Source organism: Leucoraja erinacea, chromosome 24 (assembly GCF_028641065.1).
Source record: "Leucoraja erinacea ecotype New England chromosome 24, Leri_hhj_1, whole genome shotgun sequence".
NCBI classification, from domain to species: domain Eukaryota; kingdom Metazoa; phylum Chordata; class Chondrichthyes; order Rajiformes; family Rajidae; genus Leucoraja; species Leucoraja erinaceus.
In genome coordinates, this window is record NC_073400.1 from 7,955,180 (window position 1) to 7,982,069 (window position 26,890).

At 40.8% G+C, this 26,890-nt stretch overlaps 2 protein-coding genes across 6 annotated transcripts in view; one reads left to right on the forward strand and one right to left on the reverse strand.

The window, feature by feature from the left end:
• pacsin1b (protein kinase C and casein kinase substrate in neurons 1b) overlaps positions 1 to 5,922 on the forward strand; it is a 221,166-nt gene extending 215,244 nt beyond the window's left edge. For all 5 annotated transcript variants that reach the window (XM_055654464.1, XM_055654468.1, XM_055654467.1 and 2 more), the window contains one exon: positions 1,189 to 5,922. In XM_055654464.1, the coding sequence (XP_055510439.1) occupies positions 1,189 to 1,298 (110 nt within the window). In that variant the 3' untranslated portion in view covers positions 1,299 to 5,922. The remainder of the gene's footprint in view (positions 1 to 1,188) is intronic.
• Positions 5,923 to 10,515: 4,593 nt separating this feature from the next.
• Positions 10,516 to 26,890, reverse strand: part of LOC129708616 (SAM pointed domain-containing Ets transcription factor) — a 79,924-nt gene continuing 63,549 nt past the window's right edge. The window contains exons 4-6 of the mRNA XM_055654470.1: positions 25,241 to 25,288; positions 18,952 to 19,092; positions 10,516 to 14,835 (exon numbers count right to left, since the gene is read on the reverse strand). Of these exons, the coding sequence (XP_055510445.1) occupies positions 14,657 to 14,835; positions 18,952 to 19,092; positions 25,241 to 25,288 (368 nt within the window). The 3' untranslated portion in view covers positions 10,516 to 14,656. The remainder of the gene's footprint in view (positions 14,836 to 18,951; positions 19,093 to 25,240; positions 25,289 to 26,890) is intronic.

The window sequence follows — 26,890 nt, forward strand, 5'->3', positions numbered from 1 at the left end:
GTGCAGCAATAGAGTTGCTGCCTTACAGCACCAGAGATCTGGGTTCAATCCTGACCACGGGTGCTATTTGTGCAGAGTTTGTATGTTCTCCTCATGTCTGCCTGGGGTTTCTCTGGGTGCTCCGGTTTCCTCCCACACTCCAAAGACGTGCAGGTTTGTAGGCTAATTGGCTTTGGTAAAATTGTAAATTGCCCCTAGTGTGTGTAGGAGAGTGTTAGTGTGCGGGGATCGCTGGTCGGCGCGGACTTAGTGGGCCGAAGGGTCTGTTTTCACGCTGTTTCTTGGAGTATAGAAAGGAAAGTTTAAAGTAACTTCAAGTGGAGAGTCAGGATGCATTAGAGTTATTAGGGCTGATGAATGTTTAAGCAGGATTTCAGCAGCAAATGTACTATGTTAAGATGAGGTTCTAACTAGTCTTCGTGATGGTACGTAGTGTGAAAGATGTGAGATAGCTTGGGTATAGATTTGGGGTTTGTAGTATTAAGAGAGTTAGGACTGCAAGGAAACATTTTAATGAAAAAAAAAACAATGACAGCACAGTGGCACAGAGGTAGAGTTGCTGCCTTAAGGGCCTGTCCCACTGTACGCGGTAATTCAAGATTTCTCCCGAGTTTCCCCTGATTCACACTCGGAGAATTACGGTAATAGCCGTTCGTAGGTACTCGGGGCTCTCGTGGACATTTTCACAGTGTTGATAAAACTTCACGAGTTTCCGCGTTCCTGTGTACCTGCCGTTTGCGTTACAAGCCGCTACGAGACATCCACGACCTCCGACGTACCCGCTACGTACATTCTACGTTCTTACCACGAGTTCGATTTTTTTTAAACTCAGGAGTGCTCTTGAATGCTCGTACAGTGGGACAGGCCCTTCACGGTGCCAGAGACCCGGGTTCAATCCTGACCACAGGTGCTATCGGTCCAGAGTTTGTATGTTCTCCCTTAGACCGCGTGGGTGTTCTCTGGGTGCACCGGTTTCATCCCACACTCCAAAGATGTACAGGTTTATAATTTAATTGGCTTTGATAAAAAATTGTAAATTGTCCCTCATGTGTCTGGTAATGTTTGTGTACCGGGTGATCGCGGGTCGGCGTGGACTCGGTGGGCCAAAGGCCCAGTTTCCATGCTGTGTCTAAAAGTCTGACTATATTTTGTGCCTGACTATTTGTGCTTCGTTCTCTATAAATGCAGGTGATTTCTTAATAAAGATTGAAGATGAAGATGAACAGGGCTGGTGCAAAGGACGTCTGGAGAATGGACAGTTGGGCTTGTATCCAGCTAATTATGTGGAAGTTATCTGATTCAACAGTGTATTTACCAGCTAGTTGTTGCTATTGTACATACATGTTCTAGATAATGCTGTTCGTGTTCTGAGGTGAATTGACAAATCATTTCACTTTGTAATTTTTGTTAGTAGATTAGTGCCCTGTTGTCATTCGTGTAAATCATGCATCCATCTGTCAGCTCAAAAAAAACCTTTAATGTTCAGTGTAAAATACCTATTTAATAAGAAACCTACTTAACTTCAAGGTGAGCTCGTTTCCATCCATGAAGAGGCATACACTTCGTTCTCACCAGAAATTCTTATTATTAACCAAGTTTCGTTGCGCTTTAACAAATGCTCACATGAATAGTTCTCTTGTTTTACTTCAAACCAGCGTGAGACCAATACCAGTCCCTTAATTGAGAGTATACCATCACTAAATTACAGAAACACGTATTTTTTTCCACTAGAGGTGGTAGGAAACTTTTAACATTCCCTCACATTCTTGCAATTTGCATTTAAAAGATACTGGATAATGTTGGATAAATGCTTTAACTTGTTCCTTGCAAGCGTAAATTTTGACCAAGCTTTATGACTCTTACAATTCCAATGGAAGGTAGTTCATGGCAATGTCGCCTTATCATTTAACAGAGATATCCTTGTTTCCAGTCATTTGTATTTATCTTTTTTAAGGGGGTGAATGTGTTGATCTGTGTTTATTAAATACCCAGTCATCAACCAAGAATTTTGCAGCTTTTATATTAGTGAGAGTGAGACTGATTTGAAATATTTATCACTCAAGCCATTCCTGCAGACAGTCCACGGACCCAGTCATTGGCACAGTTGTTTATTGCAGTGAATTGCAGCAACTAGATACTTGAATTGAATTCTGATTATTTAAGTGGCTACTCCAATTATATGTGAGTTGTGAACTTGGCCACAAACAATCTCTGGAGAATAATGCTGACATAGATATAAACTAAAACTGTGCTAATAACTGTACACATGACTGATTTAATGCAATGTCCTGGTGTTAGCTATTATCTTGATGTCAGCATGCTTGTGGAGCAAATATTAATCTGAAAATTCCTCTTTGAAATAATTGTGCCACTTTTACAAGATAGCCAGTATTGTGTTCGAATGTGTAGAACTTTTATTGGTGCTGCTGTTAATTGGGTACCATTCCATCATTTTATACAAAGAGGTTTTCTAGAAATATTTAGCACATTATGTAGCAAATGAAGAGCAGCGTTGGCCAAACAACAGTCATATACATTGAGACTAGAATGTTCAATTTAACTATATATGAGCTGTAAGTTTCTAAGTTGGGCCCGAAACGTTGCCTATTTCCTTCGCTCCGTAGATGCTGCCTCGCCCGCTGAGTTTCTCCAGCATTTTTGTCTACCTTCTTTGTTTCTAAGTTGCATGGCATTCAGAAGAAAGGATTCGAAAATAACCTGTCTGCTCCAGGATCTTTGCAGTTAAAATGTTCAAACTCTTGAGATCTGCACAGAGTTTACTCGCTGGCCTCCGCCACCAGGGGGCTCTGCTGCCCACACATGAGTGCAAAACGACCACAGCTCTGGAATAACAATCTTTCTACTACACTCGCTGTTTGATAGTTCAAATTTTACTTTGGAGGTTCACATGGAAGAAGCAAGCTTTTTGAGACCAATTGGCCCCTTCCCTTTATTCGTGGTGGAAACGTGGAGTTGAAATGATTAAAACAGTGACATCTGATAATGTTTACCTTTTTGCCCCCACCATTTGCAAACCCCATCTATTTTTTCGTGTGCTACCTACTTAACAAAATATTCAACGCAACTCTTCCAATGAATGAGTAGCTTTTTCTTCTATTTGGATCGTGGTCTCAGAATAATCGGTACAGAGAAGGAAAATAGAAACACTAAACCATCAATAATCTGTATTTGTCCTTTGCCATATTTTCAAGGGTACTAGAATAGTTGGCATGTACTCCCCTAGTTGTATACAGTCCAAACTTATAGACCGGAAAGACTTAATGGTCACCCAGGAATATTATTTAAAGCAAATATTTAGACATTTACAGTTGCTGGAGTTACAAACCTACTAACTTCTAAAATATATATTTTTTTAATCATACGTTTTTTTGTTCTGAAAGTTAATTGGTGCATAATGAAACCAGGTTTCGAGAGTCATAAATTTACAAAACTCCCAACATTCTAATAAAGAGGGTGAAAAAAGTAAACATTTGCCATTTAATTCATAGTTTAGTTTTTGTCAAAATATATTTTTAAAATCATTTGCAAGGTATTTTGAACTAAATATAGGAGTTGAGAAGGAAATATTAAACTGTATGCCGTTGCGTGTGGTACATCTTATGAGAGATTCGGCAATAAATAGCAGTTATAAGCCAGTTGTCACTAGTCACTAACCTCGTCACATTTTGCAATACTTTAACATGCTCCAATAATCGCATCACAATCTGAGTTGTAAGGAAAGTCTCTCCCTGTTTAATGTAACATAGAAACATAGAAAATAAGTGCAGGAGGAGGCCATTCAGCCCTTCGAGCCAGCACCGCCATTCATTGTGATCATGGCTGATCGTCCCCTATCAATAACCCGTGCCTGCCTTCTCCCCATTATCCTTTGACTCCCTAGCCCTTAGAGCTCTACCTCCCACTGTTAAACATTTAGGAAGTACATTTAGGTTGGAGATAAATGTAGGGATGGGGAAGGAAAGGAAAGGAAATTTGGGGCTTGTACTGTCTTTTTTTATTTGTTCAATCCCCAAAGCAATTCTACTAAACATCCACATTTCAACGTTATTGCCAAGTTTGTAAATACCTTTCCTCATTTTTTTTCTCTCTCTCTATTTTTATATTTATTTTGCTTGATAACGGACAGGTCACTCCATCCTCTGTTGCTCAGCCAAAAGCTAGATTGGTGCCAAAATGCTTTGCTATTCTATATAAATATATATATGTGTGTGTGTGTGTGTGTATGTATCTATATTTGTACAAAAATGTTTTTTTCTCACTTGCATTCATTCATCCTTTCTTCAACTTGCTTGCTTGTTTGACATACCCTGGCATTTAAATATGCCCTTCCATGTGAAATCCATCTGGTTTTTGTGCTGAGTTATTTACCAGTATTCAATATGAGGAACCAGGATATTTTGTTGCAGATTCATACACGAGTAGAAACACAGGTTGATAGACCACATCCACTTTGGTGTTCTGATCACCACATACACCAGACATTGGTTTGACCTGGTCCACAGACAACATTGAACTTCTTACCTCAAAATCCTTATAATTAGATTGTGACACAAATTGTTACCTGTATGAATCCATCAAAACCTCTAACTTGTGTAGAAATACAATTGTTAAGAGTGCTTTATAAAGCAGGGAATTAAATTAAGATTTCAAAACTGCTTGATGTAGATTTTAGAAATGGCGTAAGGCAGGAGATGAATTCTATGCAGTAAGTATCTGGTCACCACTGACAGGCAAATCATTTATAAAGTCAAAAAAATCTATCCAACAATTTCACTAAATCCAAATAGTGTGGCAAAGTGAGAATATAGTATAAATTGAATGATAATTCAGATTAAGTAACTGAAATGAGGAACCAGTAGTCTGCATTGATATCATGCAAAAGGGGTCTGGTGGCTCAAAATTCATCCCTGCTTCTAAATTTTTTTTTAAACGCAAGAAGGAGGCCAGTGAAATACAGTGCATATTCTCTCCCACATTCTCCAGTAGATAAAAGAATTTTGGATTTTCTTTAAAAAATTCTGTTTAATGAATGTATCATTGTAGTTCCAGTTCTTGTTTCCGACACTTGTACATCAACGCCACTCAGCTCCTCGAATTTGGAAAACCGATCTTTAGACAGACGCATCCGAATTCTGACTTTTAGTTCTTCATAACAAAGTTGCCAATTGGGTGGTTAAGTCTCATTAGTAAACAGGGGACATGGGACATTTGAGCCATGTGTTATCTTGTACCAGAAAGATAAGGTCCAAATTGTATGGCAGTTCGTGAGATGCTAAAGTGATGTGTAATGGTCTCGTGAAGGCAATCTTTGTGCTACATAGTGCAATGAGAATCAGTGGCTGCCATGTTGCTACTGCCTGCTCCCTGAATGGGACTACAATCTGTTGGTGGCAGTCTCAGGTGTATAAACGCAAGTTAAATAGGTTTCAGCTTTTTAATAGGTTATTAAACTCCTGGAGTTGGAAGTTGACTAGAGGAGATTATGCACTATTGAAACATTTAACTCTATACTTCCCTCTAGTTTACACAAAAATACAGCTGAAAAATAAATATATATTTAGTAGAGTATTTTGTAACCAAATATCTATAAAGAATATATAATTTTAAAAAAGGGATAGCATATCCTTGCAGAAGTATAAAGCGCAGCTCAATTTGAGGAATGTAAAGCATTTACAATTCCTCACAATGTACACATTATTTAGAATTTTCTAGGTACAGTGGCCCCCATAATGTTTGGGACAAGGACCCATCATTTATGTATTTGCTTCTATACACTACAGTTTGAGACTTGTAATAGAAAAGAAATCACATGTGGTTAAAGTGCACATTGTCAGATTTTAACAAAAAGGCCATTTTTATACATTTTGGTTTCACCATGTAGAAATTACAGCTGTTTATACATAGTCGCCCCCCCCCCCCCCCCATTTCAGGGCACCATAATATTTGGGACACAGCAATGTCATGTAAATGAAAATAGTCATATTCAGTATTTTGTTGCATATCTTTTGCATGCAATGACTGCTTGAAGTCTGCGATTCATGGACATCACCAGTTGCTGGGTGTCTTCTCTGGTGATGCTCTGCCAGGCCTGTATTGCAGCCGTCTTTAGCTTATGCTTGTTTTGGCAGCTAGTCCCTTTCCGTTTTCTCTTCAGCATATAAAAGGCACGCTCAAGTGGGTTCAGATCGGGTGATTGCCGTGCCAACTCAAGAATTTACCTTTTTTTAGCATTGAAAAACTCCTTTGTTGCTTTAGCAGTATGTTTGAGATCATTGCCTTGCCGCCGACCAATGAGTTTTGAGGCATTTGTTTGAACTTGAGCAGATAGGATGTGTCTCTACACTTCAGAATTCATTATGCTACTACCATCAGCAGATGTATCATCAATGAAGATGCGAGCCAGTACCTTCAGCAGCCATACATGCCCAGGCCGTAACACCCCCACCACCGTGTTTCACAGATGAGGTGGTATGCTTTGGATCTTGGGCAGTTCCTTCTCTCCTCCATACTTTGCTCTTGCCATCACTCTGATGTAAGTTAATATTCATCTCATCTGCCCCCAAGACCTTTTTCCAGAACTGTAGGTGCTCTTTTAAGTACTTCTTGACAAACTGTAACCTGGCCATCCTATTTGTGCGGCTAACCAGTGGTTTGCATCTTGCAGTGTAGCCACTGTATTTCTGTTGATGAAGTCTTCTGTGGACAGTGGTCATTGACAAATCCTCAACCTGACCCCTGAAGAGTGTTTCTAATCTGTTGGACAGGTGTTTGGCGATTTTGCTTTATTATAGAGCGAATTCTTCTGTCATCGGCTGTGGAAGTCTTCCTTGGCCTGTCAGTCCCTTTGTGATTAGTAAGTTCACCAGTGCTCTCTTTCTTCTTAATGATGTTCCAAACAGTTGATTTTGGTAAGCCCAAGGTTTGGCTAATGTCTCTAACAGTTTTATTTCTACATGGTGTAATTTCTACATGGTGAAACCAAAATGTATAAAAATTGCCTTTAATAAAATCTGACAATGTGCACGAACCACATGTGATTTTTTTTCTATTACAAATCTCAAATTGTGGCTACAGAGGCAAATAAATAATTGATGGGTCCTTGTCCCAAACGTTATGGAGGGCACTGTATGTGACTATTAGGACGAGTGGTCGGTATTATGCAAAGGAACCTTCTCTTTCCTCCCGCAGTGGGTACTTACCCGCTAACAAATGGGTTGCCACATGTTGCCATGTTCAGAATCAAGGCAAATAACATTTTGGGTAGGAAGTTACATTGTGAGTTAGATTGTTAGATGCTGGGATTTGCTTGGCTACGATTAGTTTGATTCAGTCTTAAATGACGTCATACTTAGTCTTGTGAGTAACGTGCAGGTGTAGTGAGTGCAAATAAGAGTCAAATTTCAATCCAAATTTCTATACCTGTTATTCGCAAGTTATCAACTGCAAACTGGTGGCAGCCCCATCAGTAACTTGAGGTACGTTCCAATCATTCCTACCGACCATTCTGCTAAAAGCACAAACTGTGCGCAGTACAAGTTATTCATTAAACTGGAAAGGCCGTATCAGTGCTTAATACAAGGCCATTTGTGTGTCAATGTAGTGACATGTGGCAGTGCAATATTAGAAATATTGATATACCATTCTGCAAATTCAATTCCAAATACGTACAAAAGTTGCATATGATGCTATTGTATAATCAGTGTATATGACTGTAATTTAACAAGTACCTTGTGATTGTACTGTGTGGATAAGTTTGAGCTAAATTTCCTCTGTATGGTCACTATTGTGAATTGAGAGCTCCGTTCCTTTAAAACCAATGTTTACATGCTAATCTAGCTATGTTAATACTACTGATGTAGTGCCTGTTTGAACAATACCTGCTGTTAATGTGAGCTGTGTACCAGTCTGTTTGAGCCATATTCCTACGTGGTATGGAAACTGTTACCTTTTCTTGCATAGAATTCTGGTGTGTCAGCTGAGCCTAGCCTCGGGGCCATGCGTAGTACATCACAGTGGTGGAGTAAAGAGCTTGCTGCATCAATGGGAAGGACCACGCTGAATTGAGAAGCGATTTATAAATCCCCAAAGATGAGGGGTTTAATGAGTTGTTGGTCTTTTATGATGAACTGGGTACTTGAATTTAATTCAAAACACAGCTGTATCAAATTAGTATTTATTAATGCAGGTGGAGAGGAACAAGTTGCTTTAGAAAAATAATCTACTCAATATTGAACAAGCTTCTATTTATATTCAAACTATTAGATACACCATTTTTCACCACAGAAGTTGCTATCTATTCCATGACTGTGAGTGGTACATTTTTTTGACCAGGTAAACAAGATTTCCCACTAATAAATGGTGCATAAATCACACCTTTGTATATTACGTTGTGGCTCCATACAGTGACGAGTTCTGACTGTAGTTAAAACCTGTGGCTGTCTTGGTGCAGAATGCTTGCATGTCTTCCAGGGTGCATTAAGCAAAATACACTGCAATATGTGTGGTGCATGGTGCAGTTAACTTATTCCCTGGTTCTGTTAATGGGAAGTTTCTTCAATGGGTTGTTTGTGAATTAAAAAAATTAAAATCTTAACCAAATAGAGGCTGCAGCCATGGACAACTAATCGATTAAATGTTTTTGTTTTTTTAAGTCCGTATTTCTGAAACTTTAACTTCTTACTAGTCCCCCTCTCCAAACAAATTGTGGTTATGAAACATGGGGGTTGAGTCTTTACTGATATTGGTAAATTGCTGAATTCATCCCATGGAAGATCCCAGAACATTGTAGATTTGAGAAGGTAGAACGTTGGATGAAATCATGTTGTCGCTGACTCCACAATACCGAGGAATGTGGAACAAGCTAAATCCATGTTATTGTGGCTTTGGTTGGATAAATTCCTTGTGTCGTGTGCACCACATGGCTAAGAAAGTAGTTACCCTTATTGATCTCACCTGAGGATTTCTGTCACCTGTTTAAAAAAAAAAGTCAATAAAGAGAATATTTTATTGGTGTGTACAACTATTTTTTTTATCTTCTGCACTACCTGATGGGTCTAAGGCTCCGTGCTTCTGTTGGTTTGAGCTTTATTGTGGCAGTTTTAGTTCTTTACTAGAGTAAGTGCAACCCATTGGTCCCTGTCACACGGGAGGCCTGGTGCCCCCAATGCAACCTGGCCCCCCTCAACGCAATATTGCACCACTCACGCATAGCCCCCAACTGCGCAGGCACGGCTCATTTCCCCTCATCCCCCAGCACTCCCTCCCCCTCCTCTTCACCCTCCCTCTTCCTGGAGCTGGAAGGGTGTGAATCTGTCAGGAGATTTGTGACCACTGGTGCTCTGCAGGGATCTCTGTTGCTTGGAGCTGGAGTACAAAGAAGGGAAGAGATTGAACTTTTTTTCACCTTCCATCACAGTGAGGAATGTGGAGGAATCAGTGGTGGATGTTCATGTTAAAATGTATTTTGTGTGTTCTGTTGCTTTTTATTAGTATGACTGTATGGCAAATCAAATTCCTTGTATGCTCCAAAACATACTTGGCTAATAAAGTATGATTATGATATGGATCATATGCAAGCAGAAGGGATTAGTTCAATTTGGAATTATGATCAACACAGACTATGGGCCAAAGGGCTTGTTTCCATGCTGTTCTTTTCTACATTCAATGCAAGAGTCACTGCAAACCAAATTAGGCCTGAGGGATATTGGTTGTGCATCTCTGTCCTAGACAATAAAATATACTTCATTCAACTCATCTACACGTACCCTGCCTGCATTTTAGCCAATATCCCTCTAATCCTATCCTATCCAATCCATGCCCTATCTAAATGTTTCTTAAACGTTGCAATAGTACCTGCCTCAACTACCTCCTCTGGCAGCTCATTCCATACACCCACCACCCTTTGTGTAAAAAAGTTACCCTTCAGGTTCCTATTAAATCTTTCCCCCCCCCCCCCCCCCCCTCACCTTAAACCTATGTCCTCTGGTTCTCATTTAGTCACTCAGTCACTTAACCTGCTTATTTACCTCAGAGTATGTCAATATTTGCCCTCGCCCTTGTAGGGTGCTCCACGTATTGCCTGAAGAAACTTTCCTGAACACACTTAACAGATTCCATCCCATCCCTTGGCACTCTGACAGCCCCAGTCTACATTGGGAAAGTTCAAATCCCCTATTATGACAATCCTATTTATTCTTGCAGCTATCTGCTATCTCCCAGCATATGAATTCCTCCAATGCCCATTTACTATAATATAATCACAATAAAGTCCTCTTCACCTATTATTTTCTCAACCTCACCCGTTTGACCTCACTGGCCGATCCCTCAGTAATGTCAATTTTGTCTACAGTTGTGAAGTCTCCTTTAATCAATAAAGCACCTCCCCCACCTCTTTCTTACCTTTATCCCAAGAAACGTAGTGTATTCTTAATCAAGAATGCCCTTGTGACCAAAATGAGAATATGTTGAAATTAAAAACTTCAAAATTTCAACATGTGGCTTTAATAATTGTATTCACAGTTTTTCAATTTCAGTTTTACAAGTCTAATATCAAACAAAAGCAAGTGTTAAAAATCTAAAATTCATCAAACCCCACTTTATTTAAAATTTGACACCATTCCCTATTCAATTAGAACCCTGTTCGAGGTTCCTATTCACAATATCCATTGCATATCAGGTTATCTTCATTGTACCTTTAGCTTATGTGGAATCTTCACCAGATTTTGAGTGTCAAACTGTTGAAAGTATTATTTTCAGTGTGTTGAGATTTGATTTGACATCCCCTTCAGTTCGAAATGGATGCCTGCAACTGCTGCAGAGTTACTGCAGCACCTTGTTGGGCCATGAGAGGGAGTGCTTCATGAAAGCTGATAGTCTTTTACTGTGGCTCTTCTGGATATACAGTACAGGAATTGTGATTGGAACCAGCTAATACTCACTATCTCCCTCTTCTGCCCAAAAGAAGGAGGTCTGGGAGCTGAAAAGGGACTGCGATGCATATTTTTTAAAAATGATCATAAAAGTGAACTTTGAGTTAAAAGTGAAGTGAGATGGTTTGTTCATCTCGACTGTGGTATTTCTACAACTTACTGCATTTACAGTAAAATTGTGACAGGAGAATATATGAACCCAAATGAAAACCCAGGAAAACGTCATTAAGTCCCAAACACTATTTCTTTTTCCACAAATAAGTGTCCTGCCCTGGCATGTAAAATGGTCTCTCCTGTAACATATTACACTGTAAAAGATCATTTATTTCCCAGTAAACTAGCAAGCATTATTAAATAATCCATAAGTTTTTTAATCTAATAAAGTTCCCTCAATATGTGTAAGATGTACAGAATATGAATGGAGTAATCTTTTCCTCCTGCTAACAGCGCCAAATACCAGGCACTGTGAGGTTTGTAGACTTTCCCTTCGGGACCAATGCCAGGGAGAGAGAAGAAGAAAATTCTACAACTAAATTTGGTGTCTTGTTGAAGACACACGGAACTTGCAGATGTTAGTTTACAAAAAAAAGAAATAAAATGCTGGAATAACTCAGTCGGTCGGGCAATGATTAGAACATATGTATAGCTGATGTTTTGGAGTCCTGACCCGAAACGTTACCTGTTCATGTTCTCCAGTGATGTTGTCTGACCCACTGAGTTACTCCAGCACATTGTGTGCTTTTATGGTGTATTGTTGATTTGAGCTCAGATTTTACTTTGCAGCAACTATTCCAACAAACCTCCTTCATCTATCACTGGGCCGGGCCAGTACTGATTAACAACAAGTCTGGAAATAATTCCCCTCAAATAATATTATCATCGCCCCTCTGGTGCTCAAATGGAGAGCTTCACCATGTGGACTGATCCCAATAAAAGGTGAATAAAGATTTTTAAGGCCTTTTTTTTTCCCCGAACAATTTTCCTTTGGAGAATGTGTAAACCATTCCCCTCGGCACTAAAGCCATTGATTTACTTCAAGCCGGGTCATGGGCCAACAGTGACATGTAAACAAACACAAGGTACAGTAAACAGAGGCAGCAAATTGCCAACAGCAGTCCACATGCTTTTTGTAGAACAAGCTGAAAGCAGGCCTGAAAGTGTTAAATTCTTTCAGGTCTATGGTTCCCTTTTTATTGATGACGAATGATTTAATACAGGCAGTATAGATATTTCTTTTAACAAAAATTGTAATGCTATCTGGAATTTAGATCCAGATTCTCCATAAATAGAGGGCACATCTTCATAAAAAGGCAGGAAGAGTATTTGCTGCAGGACTGAGCAAGTGGATAATTATTCTTTGATTCTCTAAGGTGAAAAGACTCAGGTGACTTTTAATACATGACCTTTGCTCCTGGTGGCAGTGATAAGTAGTATGAGGTGCAATTCTGAAGCTTGTAAAATTCCATTCCATTTTTAACCAAGGTTAATTGTGCAAACACTTCAAAGTTTGCCTGCCAATTTCCAGTTTGTAACTGAAGTGTGATCTTACGTCCCTGATGTAACTGGGCAATGTGATTAAAGCAATCAGTGGTGAACTTATCAAAGATACCCCAACATTTTTTCGTGTGTACAATTATCTAAAAAAAGCAGTGTGTAGTTAGCTGTGTTTATGTGTATATCAAATGTAGAAATGAACAAGAAGAAAAATTGAGCCTGGCTCTTGAACAAGATTTATCCCAGACTGTTGCAGTACTTAGGCAGTGTGAATGGGAACATTGTCAGTTGACTGTTTAACATGGCATGTGTTTAGTTGTTTGATCCCTTTGATCGATACTTATTTTCATGAGCAATGAACAGGTATTGTTGAAGTGTGACCATTTTTGTCTAAGACAGTCATGACAATTTGATTTACATTGTAGACATTATGGCACTTCCAAATACTCTATTAATCAGTTCCTGCTATTAACTCAAGGTGGTTTACTGGCAGGGTTTTCTCCTTGTTCAAAATATCTTTTAAGGCTGTGATTAATTGACTGATTAAGCCAAATGTAGTAATGGCCTAAGTTTTAAATTGAAGATTATTCAAAATGACGACTTCGTTTCAGGGCTAAAATTCATAAAGTATTTGGGGATTCAGTTATGGAACAAGTTTACTCTAATGGCAATTCTCCAACAGTAAATAATCGGAGCATTCAAAGATACCATTTCCGTGGTTCGGGTGACTCCATTGTTATTTGGTAAAAACATTCAGCGTTGACGTTTTAACCGTATCAACGCCCTCGCATCCTCTCAGCAGTAATCATTAGAGATGGATGGTTGTGTGAAGAGTTGGGAGACTTCATCTTCAAACATCATTGGATCTGGTTTATGACATACCCATTTTTGCAATAATACAAGCCACCATCAGGCATTGCACAAGAAGGGAATTTAAGAATGAATGTGCTCTGTCAAGACCAGATATGGGCCCACAATAATTCAAAAGTGTTTCCACTTGTGTGGGGGGGTCATAAGTAGATGCTGATATGGATAAACTCGGGAATTTAATAGCAAATACAGTGGACATTTCCTTATGCAATAGGTTTGAATTTGTAAATAAAGCAGCTGAGGTGAGAACTGCAGGGAAAGTGAGATAAGCACAAGATAAAATGGAACAGGATTGGGAAAAGGCTGGTGTGGAACAATATAGACCCATTGAGATGATCAGTTAGTCTCTGTGCTGTACACCTAATATTATTCTCTATGCTGCTAGATGAATGGAAGAACTATGTGTCGGTCAGAGGTAGGGACCCTACTCTTCGTGACGTTAGTATATCCTCCTAAGATTCAGAAGACATTTTGGATATCCTACGACTGTCACTCGGTCTGAAGTTGGATAAAATGTTAACGCTTCAAATGTACCGAGTAAAATATTTTGGTGGTTTCTATTTAACTTTCTATTTAATTCCATTCACTATGAATCTGCAACACTCGTTGCTTCTCCCTCTCATCAATAGAGAGAAGAAGGAGAGAAATAACATAATATACATAAATATAATGAACTATTTTCATTGCACTGAATTATCGACATTTTAATTCTGCAGGCCACTGTGCCTATATTTAGTTGTCAGTACATTTTTGTGAGGATAGAAATCTACCCATTTGCTTCCTTGACTACCTCAGGTGCCCAGGTCTCATACTATCTACTGGATCCCAAGTGCTCACTCTGAAGGTCATCCAATAAAATGGAACAAAAAAACCTTCATGATTGAATTTACGTTAAAAATCATACAATACTAGAAAAAGTAGAAATAAAACCATGGACAAAATTCAAAGTCATGGTGCCGTCCCAAACTACTGAAACACTACTTGGGACACTGAAATGTTAATTGGGTTACTGTCTTCCCGTCATAGAACAAAATGTAGTTAAATTAGAGAAAATGAATAAGGTTTGGTTGTGATCACTTGACATCCGATTTGATGGGCCTTTGGAGTTTTATATACAGTGGGCCCCAATTGAAGTTTCTATCGACGAAACAAAAAGAAAAACAACCTGAAAAAAAAAGTTTGTTAGATGCAAATACAAATAGAGGCAGAGCAGGCAGGGAGTTTTTGTACGTAAATCACATCCTTTAGGCAGGCTTCGGGCCTTCAGTGTTCAAACATTCCCTTGAAGTCACCTGGTCTGGGATGTGATACCACAGAGGGCTCTGAAGTGTCTGTTCCTTCCCTCATACGGGATGTACAAACTGGTACACCAAGCGTTGTGAGACGTCAGGCTTGCGGATGATGCCCTTCTTATAATATTGCCGGATGGAGCGGCTAAGCTTGTCATAGTTCATGGCCGGGCGGTTCTTCCGAATTCCCCATAATCTTGCAACTTGTGCAGAGTCTTCAATCTTAAATATACCTGGTGAAGAATAAAATTAAAGTTCCTCCCTGTTAGTGGTTCTGACTGTTATTGCCATTTAATACTAATTGACGTTGAAGCACCTACCTAATGTTTAAAACAATGATTGACCCTCCAAAACCCTTTGGGATAGAGAACGTCCAAAGACTCACCACCATCGGAGTAAAGAGTAACGAGTAAAGTGTAAAGAGTTAGAGTAAGAGTAATGCCCCTGTCCCACTTATGCCCCGTCCCACTTAGAAAACCTGAACGGAAACCTCTGGAGACTTTGCACCCCACCCAAAGTTTCCGTGCGGTTCCCGGAGGTTGCAGGTGGTTGCCGGAGGTTGCAGGTAGTGGAAGCAGGTAGGGAGACTGACAAAAACCTCCGGGAACCGCACAGAAACCTTGGGTGGGGCGCAAATGTGGGGAGCATAAAATGGGATTTGTGTAGGTGGATGCCTTATGGTTGGTGCAGACTTAATGGGCTGAAGGGCCTATGTCTGCTACAACTATGAAGGGTGTGATTATTCTGAAGCGGGTGCAGAAAAAGGTCACGTGAATGTGGCTTGGACTTGCAGACTTGAGCTATAGTCATAGTCTTTTCCCCCTGGTAGGGGAGTCTAAAATTAAGGTGAGAGGAGAAAGATTTAAAGGGATCTGAAGGGAAAAATTTTCAAACAGAGGATGGAGGGTATATGCAATAAAACTGCCAGAGGAGGCGGTAGAGGCAGGAACAATTGCAACACCTGAAGAACATTTGGACTCGTACATGGACAGGAAATGTTATAGAGGGATATGGGGACCCAGTGTGTGGGGGGGTGGGGTGGGGGGGGGGGGGGGGGGGCAGGGGCCATCAGGCATTATAGGAAGCATGGAGTAAATTAGGTGCTTGAGGAGTATGAAGAATGTAAAAAGAATCTTAAGAAAGAAATTAGAAAAGCTAAAAGAAGATATGAGGTTGCTTTGGCAAGTAAGGTGAAAGTAAATCCAAAGGGTTTCTACAGCTATATTAATAGCAAAAGGATAACGAGGGATAAAATTGGTCCATTAGAGAGTCAGAGTGGACAGCTATCTGCAGAGCCAAAAGAGATGGGGGAGATATTGAACAATTTATTTTCTTCGGTATTCACCAAGGAGAAGGATATTGAATTATGTGAGGTAAGGGAAACAAGTAGAGTAGCTATGGAAACTATGAGATTCAAAGAAGAGGAAGTACTGACACTTTTGAAAAATATAAAAGTGGATAAGTCTCCAGGTCCGGACAGGATATTCCCTAGGACATTGAGGGAAGTTAGTGTAGAAATAGCAGGGGCTATGACAGAAATATTTCAAATGTCATTAGAAACGGGAATAGTGCCGGAGGATTGGCGTACTGCGCATGTTGTTCCATTGTTTAAAAAGGGTTCTAAGAGTAAACCTAGCAATTATAGACCTGTTAGTTTGACATCAGTGGTGGGCAAATTAATGGAAAGGATACTTAGAGATAATATATATAAGCATCTGGATAAACAGGGTCTGATTAGGAACAGTCAACATGGATTTGTGCCTGGAAGTTCATGTTTGACTAATCTTCTTGAATTTTTTGAAGAGGTTACTCGGGAAATTGATGAGGGTAAAGCAGTGGATGTTGTATATATGGACTTCAGCAAGGCCTTTGACAAGGTTCCTCATGGAAGGTTGGTTAAGAAGGTTCAATTGTTGGGGATTCATGGTGGAGTAGCAAGATGGATTCAACAGTGGCTGAATGGGAGATGCCAGAGAGTAATGGTGGATAGCTGTTTATCCGGTTGGAGGCCAGTGACTAGTGGGGTGCCTCAGGGATCGGTGTTGGGTCCACTGTTGTTTGTCATGTACATCAATGATCTAGATGATGGTGTGGTAAATTGGATTAGTAAGTATGCAGATGATGCTAAGATAGGCGGGGTTGTGGATAATGAAGTAGATTTTCAAAGTCTACAAAGAGATTTATGCCAGTTGGAAGAGTGGGCTGAAACATGGCAGATGGAGTTTAATGCTGATAAGTGTGGGGTGCTACATCTTGGCAGGACAAATCAAAATAGGACGTACATGGTAAATGGTAGGGAATTGAAGAATGCTGTTGAACAGAGGGATCTGGGAATAACTGTGCACAGTTCCCTGAAGGTGGAATCTCATGTAGATAGGGTGGTAAAGAAAGCTTTTGGTGTGCTGGCCTTTATAAATCAGAGCATTGAGTATAGAAGTTGGGGTGTAATGTTAAAATTGTACAAGGCATTGATGAGGCCAATTCTGGAGTATGGTGTACAATTTTGGTTGCCTAATTATAGGAAGGATGTCAACAAAATAGAGAGAGTACAGAGGAGATTTACTAGAATGTTACCTGGGTTTCAGCAACTAAGTTGCAGAGAAAGGTTGAACAAGTTAGGTCTTTATTCTTTGGAGCGCAGAAGGTTAAGGGGGGACTTGATGTCTTTAAAATGATGAGAGGGATAGACAGAGTTGACGTGGATAAGCTTTTCCCACTGAGAGTAGGGAAGGTTCAAACAAGAGGACATGACTTGAGAATTAAGGGACAGAAGTTTAGGGGTAACATGAGGGGGAACTTCTTTACTCAGAGAGTGGTGGCTGTGTGGAATGAGCTTCCAGTGAAGGTGGTGGAATCAGGTTCGATTTTATCATTTAAAAATAAACTGGATAGTTATATGTAGCAATGTTACAAAATTTTGAGATTTAAAAAATCAAGTCTGCAATTTATCCCATCAGATAAAGCATAACAATAAGTTTAATTTGACACCTAATTCACTTTCATATCTCAAGTATTAAAAAAGTTTTGACCATTTTCATACTCGGAAATTAGCATCTTGTTCCCTATTGATTTTCAATGGACATAACAAAAAAGCTGTGATCTTGGACAGTCAAAAGCCCATTTCTTAAGGAAAGATTAACATTTTTAAATAGCCTAAGTGTCCAATGATTATTCACAAATAATTCACAATATAACATGATTTTTATATCTAATTTACATTAATTTATAGGCCAAATGGAAGGAATTTAGTGTTCAGTTGCTGTAAATAAATGCCCATTTAAATCGGCTTTCTAGTGGGTTTCTGTGAACGCGCAGGTTTAGAATGTTGACAGCGCGCTGGATTTGTGCCCTCAAATGCCGAGAAAAATACTGCGGGATATAAAAAGCCCAAAATGAACTATTCGTTATAGAAAATTATAATTATAGGGTTATATACATGCCCCATTTAATGTAAAAATAAGGTACATACCTTTAATTGTTTGCTTTATAAAACCCTGGGGCTGCGAAAGCTTGCGAACTGAACGAGAGCTTTTAAATTTATTATATCTACTATTCGAGGCCTATAAAACTAATAATAGCTTTTGGGACCGGGTCTTGCAGCGATTCTCCGTTAATGATTTACTAGGCTGAACATCTGCGATTGGAACAGCCTAGTAAAAATCGGGTTTTAAACCCGCCCCCTCCAAACAGCTCCAAAATCACACACAAGGGGTGGGGCAGATGCTCAGCCACGATTCAGGTAGGTTTTTGTAACATACCTATTATATGGACGGGAAAGGAATGGAGGGTTATGGTCTGAGTGCAGGTAGATGGGACTAGGGGAGAATACGTGTTCGGCACGGACTTGTAGGGCCGGGATGGCCTGTTTCCGTGCTGTAATTGGTATATGGTTATATGGTTATAAGGGGAAGGGGGGAGGTGGGATGGGCGCGGGGAGAACAAAGGGGACCTGCCGTGGATACTGTGTTTACTTTGTAACTTTGTCAATGCCCTTATCTGGCGACTATTTGCATACATTGTGTAACGCAAGCAAAGAATCTCACTGTGACTTGTCACATGGAACAATAAAGTATTCATTCATTCATTCAAACACAGGCAAATGGGATTAACATAGATTGGCATTGTAGTAAGCATGAACGAGTTGGGCCGAAAGGCCTTTGCTCCTGCTGTATAAATCTATGAATCCATGAAATGTGCCCATTATTTCATTGCTAGTTGAGGCACTTTGCTGTGCATAGATTGGCTATTCCATTAATAGAAGTGGTTCTCATGTACTAGGACCCACTTTTACAGACAAACTGGGCTATAGAAGCACAGTAACAAGACATAAAGCTGAGTTTGCCAATGACCTTTTTCTTTGTTCAGCCAGCGGATGAATCGGCCGTAGTTGTGGGGCTTCAGCAAGAGTTCCTTCAGGAATTGCCACAGGTGAATTGGTTGGCCGGAGCAGGAGGAATCAGCCTCTGTGTCCATCCAGCCTTCATCACTGCCTGATGAGAATAACCACAATCTGTCATGGTACATTTCCTCACTCACTGGTCCTTAATCTAACGCACACCAAAGACGCACATGTTTGTAGGTTAATTGGCTTGGTAAATGTAAAAATTGTACCTAGTGTGTGTAGGATAGTGTTAATGTGCTGGGATCGCTGGTCGGGGTGGACGCGATGGGCTGAAGGGCCTGTTTCTGCGCTGTATCTCTAAACTTAACTAAACTAAACCATCAATACAGGTGAAATGTTCAAGATGCAACCGTATATACAACAGTTTACTTTCCCTCCCACAAAGAAACTCGAGGGGATGTGGAATTAATTTTGTTCGTTAATAATTTTGGTATGAACTACAGACAAATGGGACTAGCGCAGTGAGTCAGCATTCAACAGTTAATGGCTGGATGAAATGAAGAAAAAAAATAGATCCTAAGATCATAGGACTATAAGTGATAGCAGAATTAGTCCATTTTGGCCCATCAAGTCTACTCTGCCATTCAATCATAGCTGATCTATCTCTCCTTCCAAACCCCATTCTCCTGCCTTCTCCCCATAACCTCTGACAAGGGATATTAAAGGAATGTTTCCCTGCTGTACATTGTCAAGGAATATTTGCAAGCAAAATGGTAATATTATAGACAATAGACAATAGGTGCAGGAGTAGGCCATTCGGCCCTTCGAGCCAGCACCGCCATTCAATATGATCATGGCTGACCATCCCCAATCTGTACCCCTGATAAAAGGTTTTAAACAGAACTGCTGAAATAACTTGATTCAGTTAAGAGTGTGGCTGAGAAAAGTTATCGAGTCTGCAATGTATTTTGGGGGATGTGGATAAACCATAATCATAATAATATTACAGAGAATAAGCTTCAAAACAAGGATGCGTCCCTTATTCTTAAATAACATTAACATATTTAAATATTATACATATTGTAAGTACACCAAACTGCTTTATTTGAACACAAGCATATGAACACTTTTCTCATGTACACACTGGCATTGTAGCTTCACAACAGCCACTTGTTCCTAACTAGGTTCAACCTCCTCAGCTGTGTATTTGTCATTGTATTAATTTCTTGAACCAAGGAAACCAACTTCTCGTTCAATCTCACTGTGGTCCCGTGACTCATCAACAGTAGCTGATTTCATATAGGAATCAAGAATAGAGGCATCGCCACATATCACTTCAATATTTTCAGATATATTTCCTGCTATTATCATCATGGACATTGGTGGCCATATTTCCAATGCCTACCGCTTCTGACTTGGATCATGTCTCTGAGCTCACTTTGCTGGCTCCCAAACTCATTCAGTGGTGACCCAACTCTTTCACCCAGTCATTGTTTGTGTTTTGGGCTCCACTTCTCTACTTCCCTCCCTATGTTAGTGTGTTCACCCTATGATAGACACAAAAGGCTGAAGTAACTCAGCGGGACAGGCAGCATCTTTGGAGAGAAGGGATGGGTGACGTTTCGGGTGGAGACCCTTCTTCACACTGCTTTTATTTGAATTTTTAAAGAGACAACGGGCATGTGATGTATCTTGGACATAGGTTGGGAGAGATTGGACCAGGAGGGATAGGATGGAGTCGAGGTACGTGGAAAGCATTTCCATGGGACAGGAGCGGGCAGAAACAATGGGTCTGCCAGGGCAGTTGTGTTTGTGGATTTTGGGGAGAGGGTAAAACCGGGCTGTGTGGGGCTGGGAAACGATAAGGTTGGAGGCTGTGGAAGGCAGAGAGCCACAAGTGATGAAATCAGAAACAGAGTGTAAGATCACCCTAAGTTCACTTGGACCAATATCCAGACTGCTCCACAGTCTAGAGTACATCCACAGACTTGTTGTAGAGGAAGGAACTGCAGATGCCGGTTTGAACCGAAGATAGACACAAAAAGCTGGAGTCACTCAGCGGGACAGGCAGCATCTCTGGAGAGAAGGAATAGGTGACGTTTTAGGTCGAGACCCTTCTTTAGACTTGCTTCAGGAGTAGAACTAGCTGAATTGCCAGCTCAACTCCTGTGACAGTCAATTGCTTGTCTTCAACTTGCAGTGTGAACATGGTGCATAGATTGTGCATCATCTGCAGTGATTGCAATATTGGGTTCCATCACTGAACTCTCTATACTAATGTTGCATTAAAAAATTGCATTGTTATTGGATGTCTTGTTTTGATTTATAAGCTGCTGCCCTCTGCACTTCTGATATCTGCAGAATTTGATTATTTGACAAGAATACCCAACAAGAATCTGGGCAGCACTGTGGCGCAGGGGGTGCACGATGGTGCAGTGATAGACCTGCTGCCTTACACCGCCAGAGACCTGCGTTCAATCCTGACTACGGCTGCTGTCTGGACGGAGGTTGTATGTTCTCCCCGTGACCGCGTGGGCTTGCTCCAGGTGCTCCGGTTTCCTCCTACACTCCAAAGATGTGCAGATTTGTGGGTAAAAATTGTAAGATAATGCTAGTGTACTGGGATTACTGGTCGGCGTGGACTCGGTGGGCCGAATGGCCTGTTTCTGCGCTGTATTTCTGAACTAAATAGCTGCATGAGGCAGAGTTGTCAGGTCACCAGGGGAGACAGGGTGTGAGGAGGTCAAGGGCAAACTAGAAAATTAAGGCTAGTATATCCCACACAATTTCCAAACATCAAGTCAATTGCACAACCATTATTTTTAAACCGTGATCCCTGAAGTAAAATGCACTTCAACAGGATTTCTCCCCATAGAATCTGCCTTTCTGTGTGGAATCTAAAAGCTCATTAAGGTCACACCAAGGTTACAATGATATTCCTTTGGTCATGGTGATACAATCACTCATTGACTTTCCCATTTCCTGATTGCTTGTGTGCAATCTATCTATGGTTGTTTGCTTTCCCAAATATCTCCACTCCTCCAGGCAACCTCTGCACTATTTCTTCGCACAGGAATATCTTGAATATTCAGTGCCAATGTCAGAGTCAATGTCAGTAAGTGAAAATCAATTATTGTTTGTTCCCTTACTGTATATACTCAACATTCTAAATAATATATCCATGAAAATCACCTCCAAGCCACTTTTGTACAATGCAATTGAACTGCACACCTTGTTATGCCCCCCTAGACTGCTTGTGCTAAAACCAGCACTGCATTTCCAATGCCGTCAAAATGGAGTTGCAGTATTTGCAGGCTAGTGAATCTGTGGAATTTTTTGCCACAGACGGTTGTGGAGGCCAAGTCAATGGGTATATTTAAGGAGGAGATTGGCCATTTCTTGATTAGTACGGGTGTCAGGGATTATGGAGAGAAGGCAGGAGAATGGGGTTGAGAGGGAAAGATAGATCAGCCACGATTGAATGGTGGAGTGGACTTGATGGGCTGAATTGCCTAATTCTGCTCATAGAACTTACGACCTTATGACCCAACTTAAACTCCTGTGTATTTGGTGCCTTACATCTGCCATGTTTCAGGCTAACGCTGTCTGCCTTACTTTAATTTTTACTTTAAAATAGTTTGAAGCAACTATAAGAGAGGCTACTTCTGTTTACAGTTTCTCTCTGCTAATGAGAGGGGAACATCATATATACATGAAGATTGTATGACGAGGGAGAGGAAAGAGAAGTAACAAAGATAAGTGGTTTAAAGAGCAGAAAAAAATCAGACATGCTGAGGAGCTGGTCACAGACCACAATAGAAAGGTGTATTGTTAGTTTCTGAAGGAAGGATTAATATTCAATTTTCCTCTCCAGGCCCAGCAAGAGGTGATGGATACATCATTGATATATGCCTCAATAGGTCACTATTGCCTTCAGTAACAGTAAGGTCCAGTAGCGCATGCATATAGAACTCATTGCTCTCAGTACAAAGGTAATTTATTATTTACGCAATGATGCATTTCCCTGTCTAATTCAACAAAAGTAGTCAGAACAAAAAACAAGGATGTGAGTATTAATAACAGTTCTTTAAAGCAAGTTGATATTTGATGTAGGTAGACACAAAATGCTGGACTAACTCAGCGGGTGAGGCAGCATCTCAGGAGAAAAGGAATGGGCGACGTTTTGGGTCGAGACCGTTCTTCAGACTGATGTCAGGGGAAAGGGGCGGGACAGAGATAGAATGTAGGTGGTGATAGTAAGAATAGTGGGAGAACTGGGAAGGGGATGGGGATGGAGAGAGAAAGCAAGGGCTATTTTAAGTTATTACTGGGAAGGGTATATTTAATGTCATTGGTCTGGCTCAGATTCCTTTCTAATAATTGTAGTCAATTCTTCTTGATCTATAACATTCTATCTCCTTGTTCCTTCTAGGAGCACTGAATACTGGACTAGCTTACTAGAGGTGAGTGTACAACATGAATGATGTCCACTGACCTGGGGGACAGACAATAAGTACATATGAAATCACTCCACTCAATAGACCTTAAGGAGGAGGAAAGTGATGCATCACATGGGTGCATTGCCATAGAGTTGGACTCCTGATGCTGACCCTGCGATTAAAGGAAGGAATGTAACTGGGGGGGGAAAGATGCAGTGCCAACCTCCCATAAGATGCCACGTTTTGGCACTCAGCAGCAACCAATTTAAGAGCAGCACTGGCAAAGGCCCTAGAACAAATTGCCCACTACATCAGAGTTTGGAGTGTGCCGCAGGTGCTGACCGAGTCCGCAACGTGTTATTAAACAGTCATTCGTAATTCCCATTTGATTTCTTGTAACAATGATTTAATGATCATTATTACGTGTGTTTTTCCTTCATTCGGACATGAATATCCCTTTACACCAATATTGGCCTCTCATCAGGAGATCCCATCCCATCCCATCCAGGCAAAGTTCAGGGCCCAGCCAGAGACTGACTTTTGGCAATTATTTGAGCTCGCTGTTGATTTCAACTAATAAATAGAGGTGATAACCCTACCACTAATATTTAGGAAACTTCTGGTGTGATTTTGCAATCTTGAGTAAATGCCATGTTATTATAATAGAGAAAACCTTCATGTAAATTCAAAAGAAGACTATGAACTTCAATGGCCAATTGTCAATGGCACTTTACTTCTCATTGAATCATTGAAATTTCAAGCACTGAAAGGGGGCCCATTGTGGCTTGAATTTATTGGATTTTAGTTTATGAAATGGTATCTATGTATATTGTGCTTACAGGCCTGTTATGATGCTGTAGGTCAGAATCTCATTGTTCCATTGTCAGTACATTTGACAATTAAACACTTGACTCTGCCAACCCAAAAAAGCATCACAGAGACTAATCCCACCTTGTTGCTCTCAACTGTGGCCTTGTTTCTCGAAATTCAGGTTAATGCTAAACATTGTGCGAGTGTTTTCTTTCTCAGCCACCGTTTCAGGTCATGAATTCCAGACTCCATCACTCATTCACAGGTGGCGTGGACAGAAGATAGCATTCAAATTCAATACATTTCCTAATTGTGCTTCAAGATTTCATCTTCTGGAGGGAAGTTCTACCCCATTCAATGGCTGCACACACAATTAAACACTCTTGACTCTTGGCGTTGCCAACCCAAAAAAAGCATCACAGCGACTAATCCCATCTTGTTGCTCTCAACTGGACCTTTCTAAATGGATATTCACTGAGAGAGGGTGGTGAGTTTATGAAATGAGCTGCCACAGGATTCGTTGAGGCAGGTACAATAACAGCATTTAAAAGGCACTTGTACAGGTACACGGATAAGAAAGGTTTAGAGGGTTATAGATCAATGCAGGCAAATGGGACTAACGTAGACGGGTCATCTCAGCTGGCATCGGCGTGTTGGGCTGAAGGGCCTGTTAACATGCTGTATAACTCCATGACTGTGATTCTATGTTGGATGCGCATGTAGCAAATCAGCTCCTTTTCTGACTATGGAATATTCCCACTAGGACAATTTTTGGCAGATCTATACATTTTCATTAAGACCGTGAAATATAAAGTGATCATAAGGATAGGGTCCACTACATTCTCACTACATTCTGAATGAATTAGGAACAATGGGTAGATAGCACTACTCAGATTGTGTCGAGAAACAATCACTATAGTTACTTCAGCACGTCAAGACCTTCTGCAAGTAAATCAGGATCAGGTAGATTTAAAGAATCTATTTCTATAAATAGAAAGCGAGGTTACATACAGATGGAATGTTCAGCAGTTGTGAGGAGCATGTTACCATTATATCTGTTATCTCCAGGAGACGATTTCCCTTTCATCCAAGCAGCTAAAAACAAAAGGAAAATAGTTTGTTTTAATCATCAGTTCTCAGCATGGAACCTCCCATCTGATATTCATTATTCAATATTACTTCTCCCCTTTAGAGAAAATGTGTGTTTCTCAACCTTTGACGACCGGTGCTGAATGTGCAGAGTTTGTACGTTTTCTCTGTGACCGTGTGAGTTTTCTCCAGGAGCTCTGGTTTCCTCCCACATCCCAAAGATATGACAAACCAGACTCGCTACCACAGTCACAGTGCGTTTTCTCGGTGCTTGCCTGCGCCTCCATCTTCTGCTTCCTACACCAAAGATGTGCAGGTTTGTAGACTAATTGGCTTCTGTAAAAATTGTCCCAAGTCCAGCGTTTAGGATAGATGCGATTTCCAGGCTGCATCTATGAACTAAACTAGACTCAAGATTTCAAAAGAACTTCACAGCAATGGACATACATTTTAAACGTAGTCAGTTTTTCAGTGAAATGATTAGAAGTGCCTTTCCCTTGGCATCTCCTCGCAGTAGTGGAGAGTGCTGCAATGTGTCACTGATTAGGCAATGAATTGGTACATAGTGTAAGTTGGTGTCCACAATACTAATCATACTGCATTCCTCAATCTCTAACCAGCTTTATGGGAGCATTAAAACTGCACCTTCTGAGGAGGCCAGGGGAAAGCATTGTACTCCCTTGTGGACACCTCCTGTCCACCACTGGCATATAGGAGACTCTATGGAAGCAAAGGAACACAGCATGCTCATGAACAGAAATAACATCTCACATTTTGGCTGTCAGAAGTTGTCCAAATGTTTATCAAGTCTATTGAAATCCTCCCAAGCAGACTGTTCCAAGGGACGCATTCCGAGATCGGATATCAACTGCTGCTGGAAGGTCATCAACTCCGTGAATGACGCTCTGTGTCTGCCCAAAACTTGTTGATCCCTTTGCTGAGTAAGATGTCTGTCGGCAAATGTTGCCAATTGGCCTGCTGCAGCCTGCAGGAGTACGTGCTGAGGGATGCACTGAAGCTTGGTTCATGCCAAGGCTCTGTGTAGGAGGACCACAGTCTAGGGTCCTTCCGCTGCTGGACATTGCGGAGCAGGGTGTGGTGGAGGCGCCCCTTAAACGAGGGGAGGAATAGCACCCCAGGGGGCCATGTGAGTAGCAAGGGTGCCAGGTATAATAATACTTCTGTGAATACTACCATATACAACGCAAATGAACACGACCCAATCTCTCTCCTTTTCACACTCTGCTTTTCTATAATGTGAACCAAAGTGGATCCCTTCATATAATCCATAAATTAGCCATGATCATAGTGAATGGCAGGGCAGGCGTGAGGGACCTGGTGGCCTACTCTTCAGTTTAGTCTAGAAATACAGTACGGAACAGGCCCTTCGGCCCACCGAGCCCGCGCCGACCAGCGATCCCCATACATTAACACTATCCTACACACACTAGGGACAATTTGCAATTTTACCAAGCCAACTAACACACAAATCTGTACATCTTTGGAGTGTGGGAGGTAACCGGGGCACCCGGAGAAAACCCACGCAGGTTGCAGGGTGAACAGACTGTACCCGTGGTCAGGATCGAACCCGGGTCTCTGGTGCTGTAA